Source organism: Rana temporaria, chromosome 4 (assembly GCF_905171775.1).
Source record: "Rana temporaria chromosome 4, aRanTem1.1, whole genome shotgun sequence".
Lineage (NCBI taxonomy): Eukaryota > Metazoa > Chordata > Amphibia > Anura > Ranidae > Rana > Rana temporaria.
The window spans coordinates 183,133,076-183,148,182 of NC_053492.1; the positions used below are offsets into that span (position 1 = coordinate 183,133,076).

Here is a 15,107-nt window from a genome sequence, read left to right on the forward strand (position 1 = left end):
CTCCTCTTCTCCTTTTTCCTTCCATGTTTTCCAGCATCAGGGTCCTTTCCAATGTCCTCACTCACAGCAACCAATTAAATATGGTATTTTCTTGACGTGACCTTACTAAGTTTAAATCTGTCAGCTCAGGGTAACTGTGTTTTTCACAGCAGAAATGGCTTGGTTAAATAACATTGACAGTCCCTTGGGACTTATTCACATTAAGAGCAGCCCTCATTTTCTGAGAGGCAGCTTGGCACATAATAGTCTGATGTGCAATTAGGGACACCGGCACATGATGGAACAGTCCATAAACTGTATATATGATGAACTGAAGTCATCATGCATACGCAGTACAGATAAGCACAGCAATTCACCTAGCAGCCAAATCTGCACTGCGGTGCATCGTATGTACATGATAGCATCAGTCCACCATAGGGGTAAATCAGGGCAATGTCACTATAGAGCATTAAAGGATTTTTTTTTATCTTAATAGCTTCCTTTACCTTAATGCAGTGCTGTTTTCATGTCCTCATTGTTCGTTTTTGATCTCAAATTGCTGTAATTCTTCTCTGATCTCAACACTTCCTGGTTGTCTGTTTCCTGATAACCACAGTACTGGGAGCTTTCTCTCTGTGGTCACTAATCAAGGAGGTGTGATTACTGTGTGTCTAATACCCCTCAACGCCAATTACTTTAGTTTTCCAAACCATTGGCTCTGTGGCTCTGTACATCACAGAAGCAGGAAACAACATGCAAAAACGAAACAAGAAATTACAGGTACATTATATGATTGATTTTTATCTATTTTTAATCATTTTTAAAAGGAATCAGTTAACTATTATGGGGGTAATCCACAAAGATCCGGCGTAACGTAAATTTTACCATTTAAGTTACACTGCCTTAAAATTTCTACTTAAGTGCCCGATCCACAAAGCACTTACCTAGAAATTTTTGGCTGTGTAACTTAAATTCCGCCGGCGCCATGCGTTCCTCTTTTCATGGGGGCGATTCCCATTTAAATTAGGCGCGCTCCCGCGCCGGCCGTAATGTGCATGCTCGTGACGTGATTTTCCTGACGTGCATAGCGCGAAATTACGTTACGCCGAGCTTTGTGGATTGCGACGGGTCAATAAAGTTGCGTCGGAAAAAAAAAAAGATACGGCGGGAAAAAAAAAATTCAACTAAAAAAAAAAATCGCGTCGCTGGACAGAAAGGTCTGTTTTTACAAGGTGTAAACAGTTTACACTTTGTAAAAGCAGCCCTAATTTTGCGTTTGAAAACTAAAACTTACGGAGAAAAAACGAAGCGTAAAAGCTTTGTGGATCTCCGTATGTGCTAATTTGCATACCCGAGGCGGCATTTCGACACAAAATGCCCCCAGCGGCGGATGTGGTACTGCATCCTAAGATCCGGCAGTGTAAGTCCCTTACACATGCCGGATCTTCTGCCTAACTATGGAAACTGATTCTGTGGATCAGTTCCATAGTTAGACACAGGGATACGATGGCGTAACAGCAGTTACGCCGGCGTATCCCTTTTGAGGATCTGGCCCTATGTCTCTATACCCTGTAAACAGTCATTTCAGCAAGAAAAAAATTCCTTTACAACTCCTTTAAGCTGGGCCGCTGAAAAGGTGACTTGATATTAGTATGTATGTGTCCTTGTTAAAGTTGAAGTAAAGCTAAAACTTTTTTTTTTTTTTTTTATTAAATTAGGGATTGTTAGTGTCCTTTTACACTCATCAGTTTTTAATCAGTTTTACAGTTAAAAAAAGCATAAAATGCATGAAAAAATGCATTTTTTTTAAATCCTATGGAACTCTTCACACTAAGGCCGGGTACACACGAACAAACATGTATGGTGAAAGCGGTCCGTCGGACCGTTTTCACCATACATGTCTGCCAGAGGGCTTCTGTACGATGGTTGTACACACCATCGTACAGAAGTCCGCGCGTAAACAATACGCGGGGCGTGTCCGCGGTGTCGCCGCGTCGATGACGCGGTGTCGCCGCGACAATGACGCAGCGACGTGGGCGGCCCGCCTTTAAAATGCTTCCACGCATGCGTCGAAGTCATTCGACGCATGCGAGGGACGGCGGGCGCCTGGACATGTACGGTAGGTCTGTACTGACGACCGTACATGTCCGAGCGGGCAGGATTCCAGCGGACTGTTTTAAAACAAGTCCAGGAATATTTGTCTGCTGGGAAAAGGCCCGGCGGGCAAATGTTTGCTGGAATTCGGCCCGCTCGCGCCCACACACGACCGAACATGTCTGCTGAAACTGGCCCGCGGACCAGTTTCAGCAGACATGTTTGGTCGTGAGTATGGGGCCTAGTGAGTTGCGTTTCAGTTGAGTTTATGGCTGCTTTCACACTGCTATGTTCCAAAAATGCATTATTTTTTTGTTTTTTGTTTTACTGAAAAAAGGGCCCTGAAAATCCCTGTCACTTTTTTGGGGGGTAATTCCACACACTTTCTGTCTCATAGCCACAACAGGATGTAAGAAGGTCCCTGTGGGAAGATACCACCATTATCCCTGTTCTGGCAATGGGCATATTTATCTCAGTACCGGGGTGTTCTTCAACTATTGTCCTTCAATGTAGTCGTCATGTGGAGAAATATATACAGTGTTGCCAACTTTTTCATGTTCAATAACAGATGCAGAAGACCAGAAGAAACAATTCTATTACACAATAACTGGCCTCCACCTTTAGGTTTCATACACACTGTTTTCTACTGACGCTTTTTTCTGCTACAGACATTTAGGCCCAGATTCTCGTAGGAGTTCCGTAGGCGTATCTCCAGATATGCCGTCGTAACTCTGAGTTTGAGGCGTCGTATCTATGCGCCTGATTCTTAGGCCCCGTACACACGTCCGAGGAACTCGACAGGCAAAACACATCGTTTTGCCCGTCGAGTTCCTTGTGAAGCCGCCGAGGATCTCGGCGAGCCGAAATTTGCCATTGAACAACGAGGAAATAGTTCTCTATTTCCTCGCCGAGGTCCTCGTCGGCTTCCTCGGCCGAAAGTGTACACACGGCTGGGTTTCTCGGCAGAATACGGCTCCGATCGAGTTTCTGGCTGAATTCTGCTGAGAAACTCGGTCGTGTGTACGGGGCCTGAGAATCGGTTACGCATAGATTTGTCTAAGTCTTTGTCTCTTACGCCGTCGTATCTAAGTTGCATATTTACGCTGGCCGCTAGGTGGCGCTTCCGTCGATTTACGCGTTGAATATGGTAATGAGCTAGATACGCCGATTCTCAAACGTACGTGCGGCCGGCGCATTTTTTTACGTCGTTTGCGTAAGGCTTTTTTTGGCGTATAGTTACCCCTGCTCTATGAGGCGTAGATGAGGCGTACTAATGTTAGGTATGGACGTCGGAACAGCGTCAAATTTTTCATGTTTTACGTCGTTTGCGTAAGTCGTCGGTGAATGGGGCTGGACGTAAGTTACGTTCACGTCGACTAGGCATTAAGCAGGCGCAATTTAATTTAAAAAATCGACATGATACTAAGCATGCGCGCGCATGCGCCGTTTGTTAAAAACGTCAATCACGTCGGGTCACGATACGCTACGCCCGCCTAAAGATAGGCGTTTTTTAGAGAATCTGGGCCTTAGCAGCCGCAAAAATGTGGTAAAAAGCTGCGTTTTTGCATGCACGTTTCTTCTTCAGGCGTTAATCAATTCTATTGCACAGATTTCTGGCCATTAGAACGCATTAACAAGGGAACACACCTAAAAGCGCGTAGCGTTAATGCGCATTTAGGTGTGTTTAGGCGCTTTTTTTTTTCTCCTGAATGCACAAATCCTCTAAATGCATAACTCCTCTAAACTCCTATGTATGCATGGACACACAGGCTAACATGGAGGGCCATTTAGAGGCAAAAAGCCTCTAACACCTATAAAAGCATCATTTTTTAGTTCAAGAGTGCATGAGGCCTAGGTGTATTTTCACTTTTGCATTTAAATTTAAAGAAACCTCTACTATATGTATTCACTATGTTCCCATGTATACAGCTTACCTAAAAATGATTTAACAATACTCTTACCTTTCTAGTTTATTGGAAGCAAGTTTACACATAGGCCTCTATAGGCAGCTTCTACTGTTTAGAGTTGCTTGCAATGGGCAATAAAAGGACAGACTGGGGATCCGTTTTTTGCAATAATATACAACAGGGATATGCAATTAGTGGACCTCCAGTTGTTGCAGAACTACAAGTCCCATCATGCCTCTGCCTCTGGGTGTCGTGCTTATGGCTGTCAGAGTCTTGCTATGCCTTATGGGACTTGTAGTTCTGCAACAGCTGGAGGTCCACAAATTGCATATCCCTGATATACAATGAGCCAGAATGTTCAGCTGCTATACACGCCAACCACTTGGTTTCCAGCTTTCATTTTCAAAGCTTAGCTGAACAAGCTGAAGTTGGAGACTCTCCTGTAGTCCAAGGGAGGGGGCGAGCACGACACTCCACACCAGGGAGAAAGCCTCTCATTACTGTGTGGAGTTACAGACAGAAGAACAGGAAGTGAGGATTTCTCAGAAGAAATAAGGACATTTAAAAGCAAAATGGAAGGATGAGGTAAGTGAAGGAGGACTACACTAAGGTAAAGGAAGCTATTTAGGATTTTTTTTTACCTTACAACCCCTTTAAGTTGTGCAGTATTATCCCAATTTGGAAATGCACTTCCTGCTGCCAATACAACTCCTGGAATTTCTTCCACTACAGTGACTCCCTTTGGAGACTCATATGATTTCATTGATCAGTTCCTGTAATCCCACTCTGTCATCTCATTGTCACACAATGAACTGCTGGAGCCAGTGGCTGCCCATTCCTGACCAAAGTCATTGAGCCAGAACCTGGAGCAGCTGCGCCGCAGCAACCAATCAGCTTCTAGCTTTCATTTTCAAAGCTGAAATGAACAAGCTAATGCTAGAAGCTGATTGGTTATTGTGCGCAGCTGCTCTAGTCAATTGTGTTTCAGCACAGGTGAATGGGCAATGGATACATACTACATATGTGAAATCATTATCCGCTGCTGAGATGGAACATTCATATTACCAAAATGAAACATCAACGTCAACATAAATCATTTAAAACATTAGCATGCTCCAGCAAACACGGGATCTGCTTCCATTATTAATCCATGACACATGGGGTGTATATTTCCCTCATCACAATGGCAGAACAATGTCATTTGATGGAAATGAGATGATGAATGGATGGAGACATAGAATACATCCATGAGATGTGTGGGTGATCAGACCCATCATGAGATGGGTGATCAGAGGAGGGTGCTGCCACCCTGGCTGTGATCAGAGGAGGGTGCTGCCACCCTGGCTGTGATCAGAGGAGGGTGCTGCCACCCTGGCTGTGATCAGAGGAGGGTGCTGCCAGTGCCACCCTGTCTCCTGCCTCGCCCTCTTCTACTTACCGACATGGGTGATGACAGTGGCCAGCCTCTGGGTGAGCTCGTGGTGTGACATCTCTTCTTCCTTCAGCCAATACAGCATTTCCCAGCTGTTCCCCGATGCCGGGCGGGTGGGCAGACTGCAATGTGCCGGGATACAAAGCCAGGCGGTGCCACTCCCAGTTCTTCAGTCTGACATCCACCTGTCACTAGGCAACGCACGCCGGTGTTCCAGCAGCACCCGTCAGCCCCGACCCCTCCGCTTGTACCCGATGGGCGCTCCGAGCCTGGCACCTGCTTGTCTCTTGATGATGCTGCTGCTGGTGCTGATGCGGCATTCCCCCATTCAGTCCATGGTGTGCACTGTGCAGCCTCAATACCTGCCTCCAGGGGCTACTAGCACAGAGATGTGGTGATGTCAGGGAAATCCCGGACTGGTGGAGCCTGAGGACTGGAGTCTGTCAGATCCAGGATCATTAGGTCTGATTCCAGATCTGATCGTGTGTACCTGTCATCACAATCTCTATGTGCTCTCCATTCAAGGTGACCTTACTGCATGCTGTGACAAAGGCTCTCCTTCCTATGTGTCTGCCTATAGAGGGTGTCTTGTCACCTCTGGACTTACTCACCATGTTTTACAGCAGCCTGAGATCTGCTGGGCTAGACATTTATCAGGATCACATCTGCCCACCATAGGATTAGGGCTCATTCACATGAGCAGAAAAAAAGGCGGATCCTGGGTAAAATAAAGCATATGCATTCACGCACGTACGCGAGTAAAATCTCCAGATCCATCCTGGACCCTGATCTATCCTCTCCGCTCCACATCCAATTACTGCCCAAATCTTGCCCCCCAGGGCCGCTGATAAGCCAGTACAACTGGCCCTGTTGTAGCGGGCCCCAACCAGCAGGGGCCCAGATGGCAACCACCCTTTTTTTTATTTATTTTTTTATAAAAAATATATATTTTTTCTAATATATATATTTTTTATTAAAGGGACAATTTTTTTCTTAGGGGTACGGGGGTCCCCAGGGGCCCGGAGATCCCCAGGGATATATATTTTATTATTATTATTATTATTAAAGGGCCCGGAGATCCCCAGGGATATATATTTTATTATTATTATTATTAAAGGGCCCTGAGATGCCCAGGGATATATATATTATTATTATTATTATTAAAGGGCCCTGAGATCCCCAGGGATATATATTTTATTATTATTATTATTATTATTATTATTATTAAAGGGCCCGGAGATCCCCAGGGATATATATTTTATTATTATTATTATTAAAGGGCCCGGAGATCCCCAGGGATATATATTTTATTATTATTATTATTATTAAAGGGCCCTGAGATCCCCAGGGATATATATTTTATTATTATTATTATTATTATTATTATTAAAGGGCCCGGAGATCCCCAGGGATATATATTTTATTATTATTATTATTAAAGGGCCCGGAGATCCCCAGGGATATATATTTTATTATTATTATTATTATTAAAGGGCCCGGAGATCCCCAGGGATATATATTTTATTATTATTATTATTAAAGGGCCCTGAGATCCCCAGGGATATATATATTATTATTATTATTATTAAAGGGCCCTGAGATCCCCAGGGATATATATTTTATTATTATTATTATTATTATTATTATTATTATTATTAAAGGGCCCGGAGATCCCCAGGGATATATATTTTATTATTATTATTATTAAAGGGCCCGGAGATCCCCAGGGATATATATTTTATTATTATTATTATTAAAGGGCCCGGAGATCCCCAGGGATATATATTTTATTATTATTATTATTATTAAAGGGCCCTGAGATCCCCAGGGATATATATTTTATTATTATTATTATTATTATTATTATTAAAGGGCCCGGAGATCCCCAGGGATATATATTTTATTATTATTATTAGGGTTGTCCAGATACCGATACTAGTATCGGTATCGGGACCGATACCGAGTATTTGCGGGAGTACTCGTACTCGCGCAAATGCTCCCGATACCTAAATAGAATACTTTTTTTGTATTTATCAACATGTTCTATGAAAATTCTTTGAGTTTTTTACTACTGCGTGACAAGCAAATAAAACATTTTTATTCATTTTTACTCATTTTTATTCTTTTATAATGTCTTGAGTTAGAGTTCTTCATAATTCTAAAGAAAATATCCTTAGTCTGTATTGTGGTTTGAAAACTGTCACATGACATTTAAAAAAAGTATCGGTATTCGGTATCGGCGACTACATGAAAAAAAGTATCGGTACTTGTACTCGGTCCTAAAAAAGTGGTATCGGGACAACCCTAATTATTATTATTAAAGGGCCCGGAGATCCCCAGGGATATATATTTTATTATTATTATTATTATTAAAGGGCCCGGAGATCCCCAGGGATATATATTTTATTATTATTATTATTAAAGGGCCCTGAGATCCCCAGGGATATATATATTATTATTATTATTATTAAAGGGCCCTGAGATCCCCAGGGATATATATTTTATTATTATTATTATTATTATTATTATTATTAAAGGGCCCGGAGATCCCCAGGGATATATATTTTATTATTATTATTATTAAAGGGCCCGGAGATCCCCAGGGATATATATTTTATTATTATTATTAAAGGGCCCTGAGATCCCCAGGGATATATATTTTATTATTATTATTATTATTATTATTATTAAAGGGCCCGGAGATCCCCAGGGATATATATTTTATTATTATTATTATTAAAGGGCCCGGAGATCCCCAGGGATATATATTTTATTATTATTATTATTATTAAAGGGCCCTAAGATCCCCAGGGATATATATTTTATTATTATTATTATTATTAAAGGGCCCGGAGATCCCCAGGGATATATATTTTATTATTATTATTATTAAAGGGCCCTGAGATCCCCAGGGATATATATTTTATTATTATTATTATTATTATTATTATTATTATTAAAGGGCCCTGAGATCCCCAGGGATATATATTTTATTATTATTATTATTATTATTATTAAAGGGCCCGGAGATCCCCAGGGATATATATATTTTATTATTATTATTAAAGGGCCCGGAGATCCCCAGGGATATATATATTTTATTATTATTATTAAAGGGCCCGGAGATCCCCAGGGATATATATTTTATTATTATTATTATTATTAAAGGGCCCAGAGGTCCCCAGATGGCAACCCCCCTTTTTTTTTATATAAAAACACAGGAAGTGAGAAATTCAGACAAAGAAAAAAAACATTCAGAAGGGAAATGGAAGGAAAAGGTAATTGAGCCAACAATGCACTAGCTTAAAGGAACCTATTTAGAAAATAAAAAATTAACCTTTACAACCCCTTTAAGCGGAAGTTCTCCTCTCCCCCTGTTACATGTCCCAGAAGATCACCCGGCCATTCAGGACACGCAGCACGACTCGCACATGCGCAGTGCACACCCGGATGTGAAGCCACAAACTGTCACAGCTGGGTGCCCACACTTGCAATGGCGGCACTGGGGAGAAGCGAGGTTTCGGGCGGCTGCATCGCTGGACCGTGGAGCAGGTAAGTGTCTGTTTATTAAAAGTCAGCAGCTACACTTTTTGTAGCTTCTGACTTTTAAAAACACGGAACCGGCTGGAACTCCGTTTTAAATTCTTCCTGACATAGAATCAACAAGGTGCTGCAAACATTCCTCAGAGATTTTGGTCCATATTGACATGATAGCATCACGCAGTTGCTGCAGATTTGTCGGCTGCGCATCCATGATGCTAATCTCCTGTTCCACCACATCCCAAAGGTGCTTTAATTAATTGAGATCTGGTGACTGTGGAGGCCATTGGAGTACAGTGACCTCATTGTCATGTTCAGGAAACCAGTGGTGAGATGATTTGAGCTTTGTGACCTGGCGCATTGTCCTGCTGGAAGGAGCCATCAGAAGATGGGTACACTGAAGTCATAAAGGAATGGACAGGGTCAGCAACAATACTTGGGTAGGCCGTGGCATTTAAACAATGCTCAATTGGTACTAAGGGGCCCATAGTGTGCCAAGAAAATATCCCCCACACCATAATAGCACCACCACCAGCCTGAAATGTACAAGGCACGATGGATCCATGCTCTCATGTTGTGTACACCAAATTCTGACCCTACCATCTGAATGTTGCAGCTGAAATCGAGACTCATCAAACCAGGCAACATTTTCCCAATCTTCTATTGTCCAATTTTGGTAAGCCTGTTCTTAGCAGACAGGAATGGCACCCAGTGCCGTCTTCTGCTGCTGTAGCCCATCTGCTTCAAGGTTCGATGTGTTGTGCATTCAGAGATGGTATTCTGAATACCTTGGTTGTAAAAAGTGATTATTTGAGTTACTGTTGCCTTTCTATCACCTTGAACCAGTCTACCCATTCTCCTCTGACATCAACGAGACATTTTAGTCCACACAACTCCCGCTCACTGAATATTTTCTCTTTTTTCAGACCATTCTCTGTAAACCCTAGGAATAGTTGTGCATGAAAATCCCAAGTAGATCAGCAGTTTTTGAAATACTCAGACCAGTGCATCTGGCACCAACAACCATGTCACATTCACAGTCACTTAAATCCCCTTTCTTATGCTCGGTTTGAACTTCAGCAAGTCGTCTTCACCACATCTAGATGCCTAAATGCAATGAGTTGCTGCCATGTAATTGGCTGATTAGCAATTTGTGTTATCAAGCAATTGAACAGGTGTAGCTAATAAAGTGTCCGGAGAGTGTAGATACGTGCAAGACTATGTGCTGTACACATCTAAAGGCAGCATTGTTCTGCCCATGTGACTGAGCCCTGGGTTAAGGCAGTTACTGCATATTGTTTGCATAATAGAAAGATCCCGTGTCAGATACGCACCTAAAGAACTCGGGTTTTTGTGCGTACGTAAGTAAAATCTGCAGATCTATGCACATAAAAACTGAAGATGTGTCCTGTTTTTTTGTGTGCAGCTAAACATAGCACACAATTTTGTATGTAGACGCAAACTATGTGCAGTGTGCAATCTAAATGCAGCGTTTTTCTTCCCGTGTGAATGAGTCCTTAAAGGGGTTGTAAAGGCACAAAGTTTTTTACCCTAAGGCCCCTTGCACACTGGGGTGTTTTTAATGCGGTACAGCGCTAAAAATAGCGCTGCTATACCGCATGAAAAATCATGCCCTGTAGTGTTCAATGTGAAAGCCCGAAGGCTTTCACATTGAAGCGGTGCGCTAGCAGGAGCGCACCAAAAGTCCTGCTAGCCGCATCTTTACCGCGGTAATGAGCGGTGTGTTCACCGCTCCTATACCGCGCCTTTCCATTGAAATCAATGGGAAAGCGCTGTAATACCGCCCGCAACCCTTTTTCGGCCGCTAGCGGGGGTTAAAACCTCACCGCTAGCGCCCGAATATCGCGGTAAATACGACGGTATAGCCGCGCTACAAATAGCGTGGCTATACCGTCACCGCGGCTGCACGCCTCAGTGTGAAAGCAGCCTTATTCATACTGGCCTGAGACCCCTCTCAATTCAGCCATGTCCTCGAGAGCCTTGCTTCTCAGCGGACTCGCACTTCTGATTGGCTTTGACATTGGCTTCCGCTGCTATCAATCACAGTCAGTGGGCCAATCAGGAGATAGAGGGGCGGGGCCGAGCCGTGGCTCAATGTGTGAATTGACACACAGAGCTGTGGCTCGGGAACACACCTGCTTGGGTGCCCCCAGAGCAGTGAGGCTGCATTTGATGGATGCTGGTGAGGCTGCATTGATGGGCGCTGGTGAGGCTGTATTAATGGGCGCTGGTGAGGCTGCATTAATGGGCCCCGTTAAGACTGTATTTGATGGGTGCTGGCGAGACTGCATTTGATGGGCGCTGGTGAGGCTGCATTAATGGATGCTGATAGGCTGCATTTGATGGGTGCTGGTGGGCTGCATTTGATGGGCGCTTCATTAAAAAGGTGGGGTATACATGGGCAGGGCAAAGGAGGTGTAGTCAGGGGTGGAGCCTATGGGGGGCGGGGGCAAAATTAGGTTTTGCCTAGGGTGTCAAAAATCCTTGCACCAGCCCTGGACAGTGCTGGCAAAAATACACCCAACTGCCTGTTCGCAGTCTTCTGATGCATGTAAACTGAGCTGCACATGCGCATTTCAATCTACATGCTGCAGAAAAATGTGAGCAGGCAGGTATGTGTATTTTATGGCAGAAGAGACATTGCATGCATTTCTCTTCTGCAATAACTGCCTTTCTTCCTCCGGTCTGTTCTAAGGGCTGGTTCACAGGAACACGCTGCATGCTTCTGTGCGATTCACATGCAGTGCAATTTGAGCCCATTCATTTTGATTAAATAAAACAATCACTGCAAATGGATTGCATGTTACTTCTGTACCATGCGCTCCGGTGTAGGCACACTGCATTTGGGGTGCCATTAACTTAACTTATCATTGACACCCACTGGAGATCGTATCTTCAGTGCATTTTGAATGTGGTGCAGGAAATGTGGGGGGGGGGGGGGCCTTAATAGTATTTAGTTCCGCTTTAATGATTTTCTATGAAATGTTGCAACAATCACTATGCTTGGCTACAAATCGCTAAAGGAGAGCAATTTATTTAGGAGAAGACAGCGCAACTCTGTTGCAAATCGACATGGATTCTAGAAATTCAATTGCTAGCTAAAAAAAGAAAAAGTCACGAACCTAACACCCCAAGATCATGATCCTTATTTTCAAAAAGTGCCAGTCACGTGGCTACAATATACTGTAGAGCTGTATGATTTGCTTTGTGAATTGGGTGTCAGCATGGTGCTGCAGCTTTGTCTCCGGCACATAAAGGGTGTGAAGGATGGGGAGCAGCTGCTGCATGTGGTTACAGAGCCACCAGACCCTGCACCCCTGGGGCCTGTCCATCCTGTGACTTACTAATAATCACGCCTGCCTACACAAGGCCAAGCCCCAGATGGTAAACAAATCAAAGCCGAGGGAGGGAAGAAAGGAATAATTATTATTGATTGCAGCACCGGATTATTTCTCCATCACCTATACTTTAATAAACGAAATATAAATTTTACATTTGGTAATTATATATTTTAACATATTCATTTTTACTTCTGTAGAAAAAATTGTCTGGGCCAGTAAAGGGTAACCATAGCTAAATGTTTTTGGATATAGTATGGATTAATTAAAACATTTTTTATTTATTTTTGCTATTAATTGTGGAAGCTTTCCTTCATTTCCTATCCCAGAGGCACACCAGGAGGTGAGAGCAAAGCTGGATACACACCATACAATTTTCTTTAGATTTATCAAAACCATATAATAGGAGGTCAAACCTAAACATTTGCCATTTGTATGCAATCAGGCAGGCCCTTACACCACATAGTTGAGGGTAAATCTAAAGGAAATCAAACAAAAGTTGTATAATGTGTATCCAGCTTAAATGTCTCCAAAGTGAGGTGTAATAACCTCTAAAGCTGACCATACACTTTACACAATCTCATTGTACAAGCGTCTTTTGATCTGTCAACAACTACTGTGTGTAATTTGAAGGCCCGTGCAATTGGATTTAAATTGGATTGTAAAGGTTTGATCTCATATAACATCGTTTTGGCAAAATACATTGTACTGGGATTGTACAATCAGATTGTAGTGTGTGTGGCAAGGTCTGGGCTTTTGTGAACGGGCATCAGAGCCCATTCAACAAAAATTCTGTCATTTTTCTCCCACCACTGAGGTGCTACATACAGCCTCCTATTAATAGTTATATGTGGCTGTACTCTGTGTATATGACGGTGCTATCATAAACAAGTTTTCTATTTTCTTGCATATGCCCATAGGCTATACTTGTGGACACCACAATTTTTCGCTGTGCAGAATCAGGTGCCTGTGCGCAAGTGGTCTTAAGCCCCTTTCACATGGGCTTTCTGATCAGGTCCGCTTGTCATTTTTTTTAGGCGAACCTGATCAGACCTTGCAGTCTCCTCTAAGGCCCCTTTCACACTGGGGCGGGAGCCGCGGTGGCGGTATAGTGCCGCTAAAAATAGCGGCGATATACCGTCGGATTTGGACGCTAGCGGTGCGGTATTAACCCCTGCTAGCGGACAAGAAAAGGGTTAAAACCGCCCGCAATGCGTCTCTGCAGAGGCGCATTGCGGGCGATATTGCCGCGGTTTCCCATTGTTTTAAATGGGAAGGAGCGGTATACATACCGCTCCAAAGATGCTGCTGACAGGAGATTTTTTTCTCTCCTGCCAGCGCATCGCCTCAGTGTGAAAGCCCTCCGGCTTTCACATTGAGGTTGCTGGGCAGGAGTTTTTCAGGCGGTATAGCAGCGCTATTTTTAGCGCTGTACAGTCTGAAAAACTCCTCAGTGTGAAAGGGGTCTAAGGAGCGGCGGATGTCAGTAGACACATGTTCGCTGACACCCACTGCTATTCGATCCTGCTCACAAAATCCAGGACGGTGGTCCTATTTTCCATCCATCTGGTGGATTAGATGAAAATGGACAGGCGGTCCGTTTTCACCAGATTTCCCCATAGAGGAGAGCGGGACTGTGTCGGTGTCCGCTCTGACTAGAGGCTCACATACTTCTTTTTGTCAATCACCTTGATTGCTTGAACCCCAACTCCACTTTTTTTTTAAACTCCCTGGTATTACTATGTCCTTTTTACCTGGAAGAAATATGCCTATAATGGTATTTTTTAGTGTTGACCCTAATGCAGAATAATAATATACAATAAACTATGCCTTCATTCCCCAAAATACAATCTCCCTTGTTATGGGGGATTATATAAACTTCTAAAACCGAGACAGATTGTGCCAGTAACTATCAATAGTAAGGCTAAATTTGTACATTACAGAACTCTGCTAAATCCAAAGCATGAACATATGGCAAAGACAGTGATATATAATGCATACACACTGTAAGTGCTGAAACATGAATTTGCATTTTACTAGCACAAGATCACATTTTCTCTTGTAGCATGCAAATGAAAGAATTTCAGGAAGCAGTGTTTCAAAAGGTAACAACTATTGCTGTTAGGCTGGATTCACACCTATGCAGTTTTAGTGCTTTTTGCAGATTTGTACTACAGTTCATTTAACATGGTGTCCTATGGAAGACGTTCTGTAGTGCAAAAATGCAAAAAGCACTAAAATGTGTGAATCCAGCCTAAGAAAGTACCGTAGTTACCATTTTGTAGGGTCCATGTGGTTCGAACAGTTCAAGATAAAAGGGCATGCATAGCCAAAACAGTTTTTGTACTTTTGGAAAGAGCAGGTAAGTGTTCGGTTTGATCACACCTATGCATTTTTAGTGCTTTCTGAATTTTGCAGATTTGCACTACAGAACGTCTTCCATAGGAAACAATGTTAAATGGACTGTAGTGCAAATCTGCAAAATGCACTAAAACTGCATAGCTGTGAATCCAGCCTTAAAGCAAAATGCCAGGAATTATCTTGTTTCTACTGTATACTTACTTTGGTCCAGCTTAGCATATTGTAAATACCTGTATATGACATCCAGAGGGCTGCTGGGGTTGTGGAAAATCACTGTAATAGCCCATTGGAGAATTTTTCCTTTCCTTACAGTTCCAGAAATGTAAATTAGAGCAAATCACTCAAAGTGAGGGAAATTCCCCTCAAAGACAATTTTCGCTGGAACAGGTGTCTCCATTTGAAGATTTCCCCTTATTTATTTTTCTGGGGACAACT

At 42.9% G+C, this 15,107-nt stretch overlaps 1 protein-coding gene across 3 annotated transcripts in view; it reads right to left on the reverse strand.

The window, feature by feature from the left end:
- Positions 1-5,820, reverse strand: part of MCF2L2 (MCF.2 cell line derived transforming sequence-like 2) — a 366,799-nt gene extending 360,979 nt beyond the window's left edge. For all 3 annotated transcript variants that reach the window (XM_040349448.1, XM_040349451.1, XM_040349447.1), the window contains exon 1: positions 5,419-5,820. In XM_040349448.1, the coding sequence (XP_040205382.1) occupies positions 5,419-5,497 (79 nt within the window). In that variant the 5' untranslated portion in view covers positions 5,498-5,820. The remainder of the gene's footprint in view (positions 1-5,418) is intronic.
- Between the last annotated feature and the right edge of the window lie 9,287 nt (positions 5,821-15,107).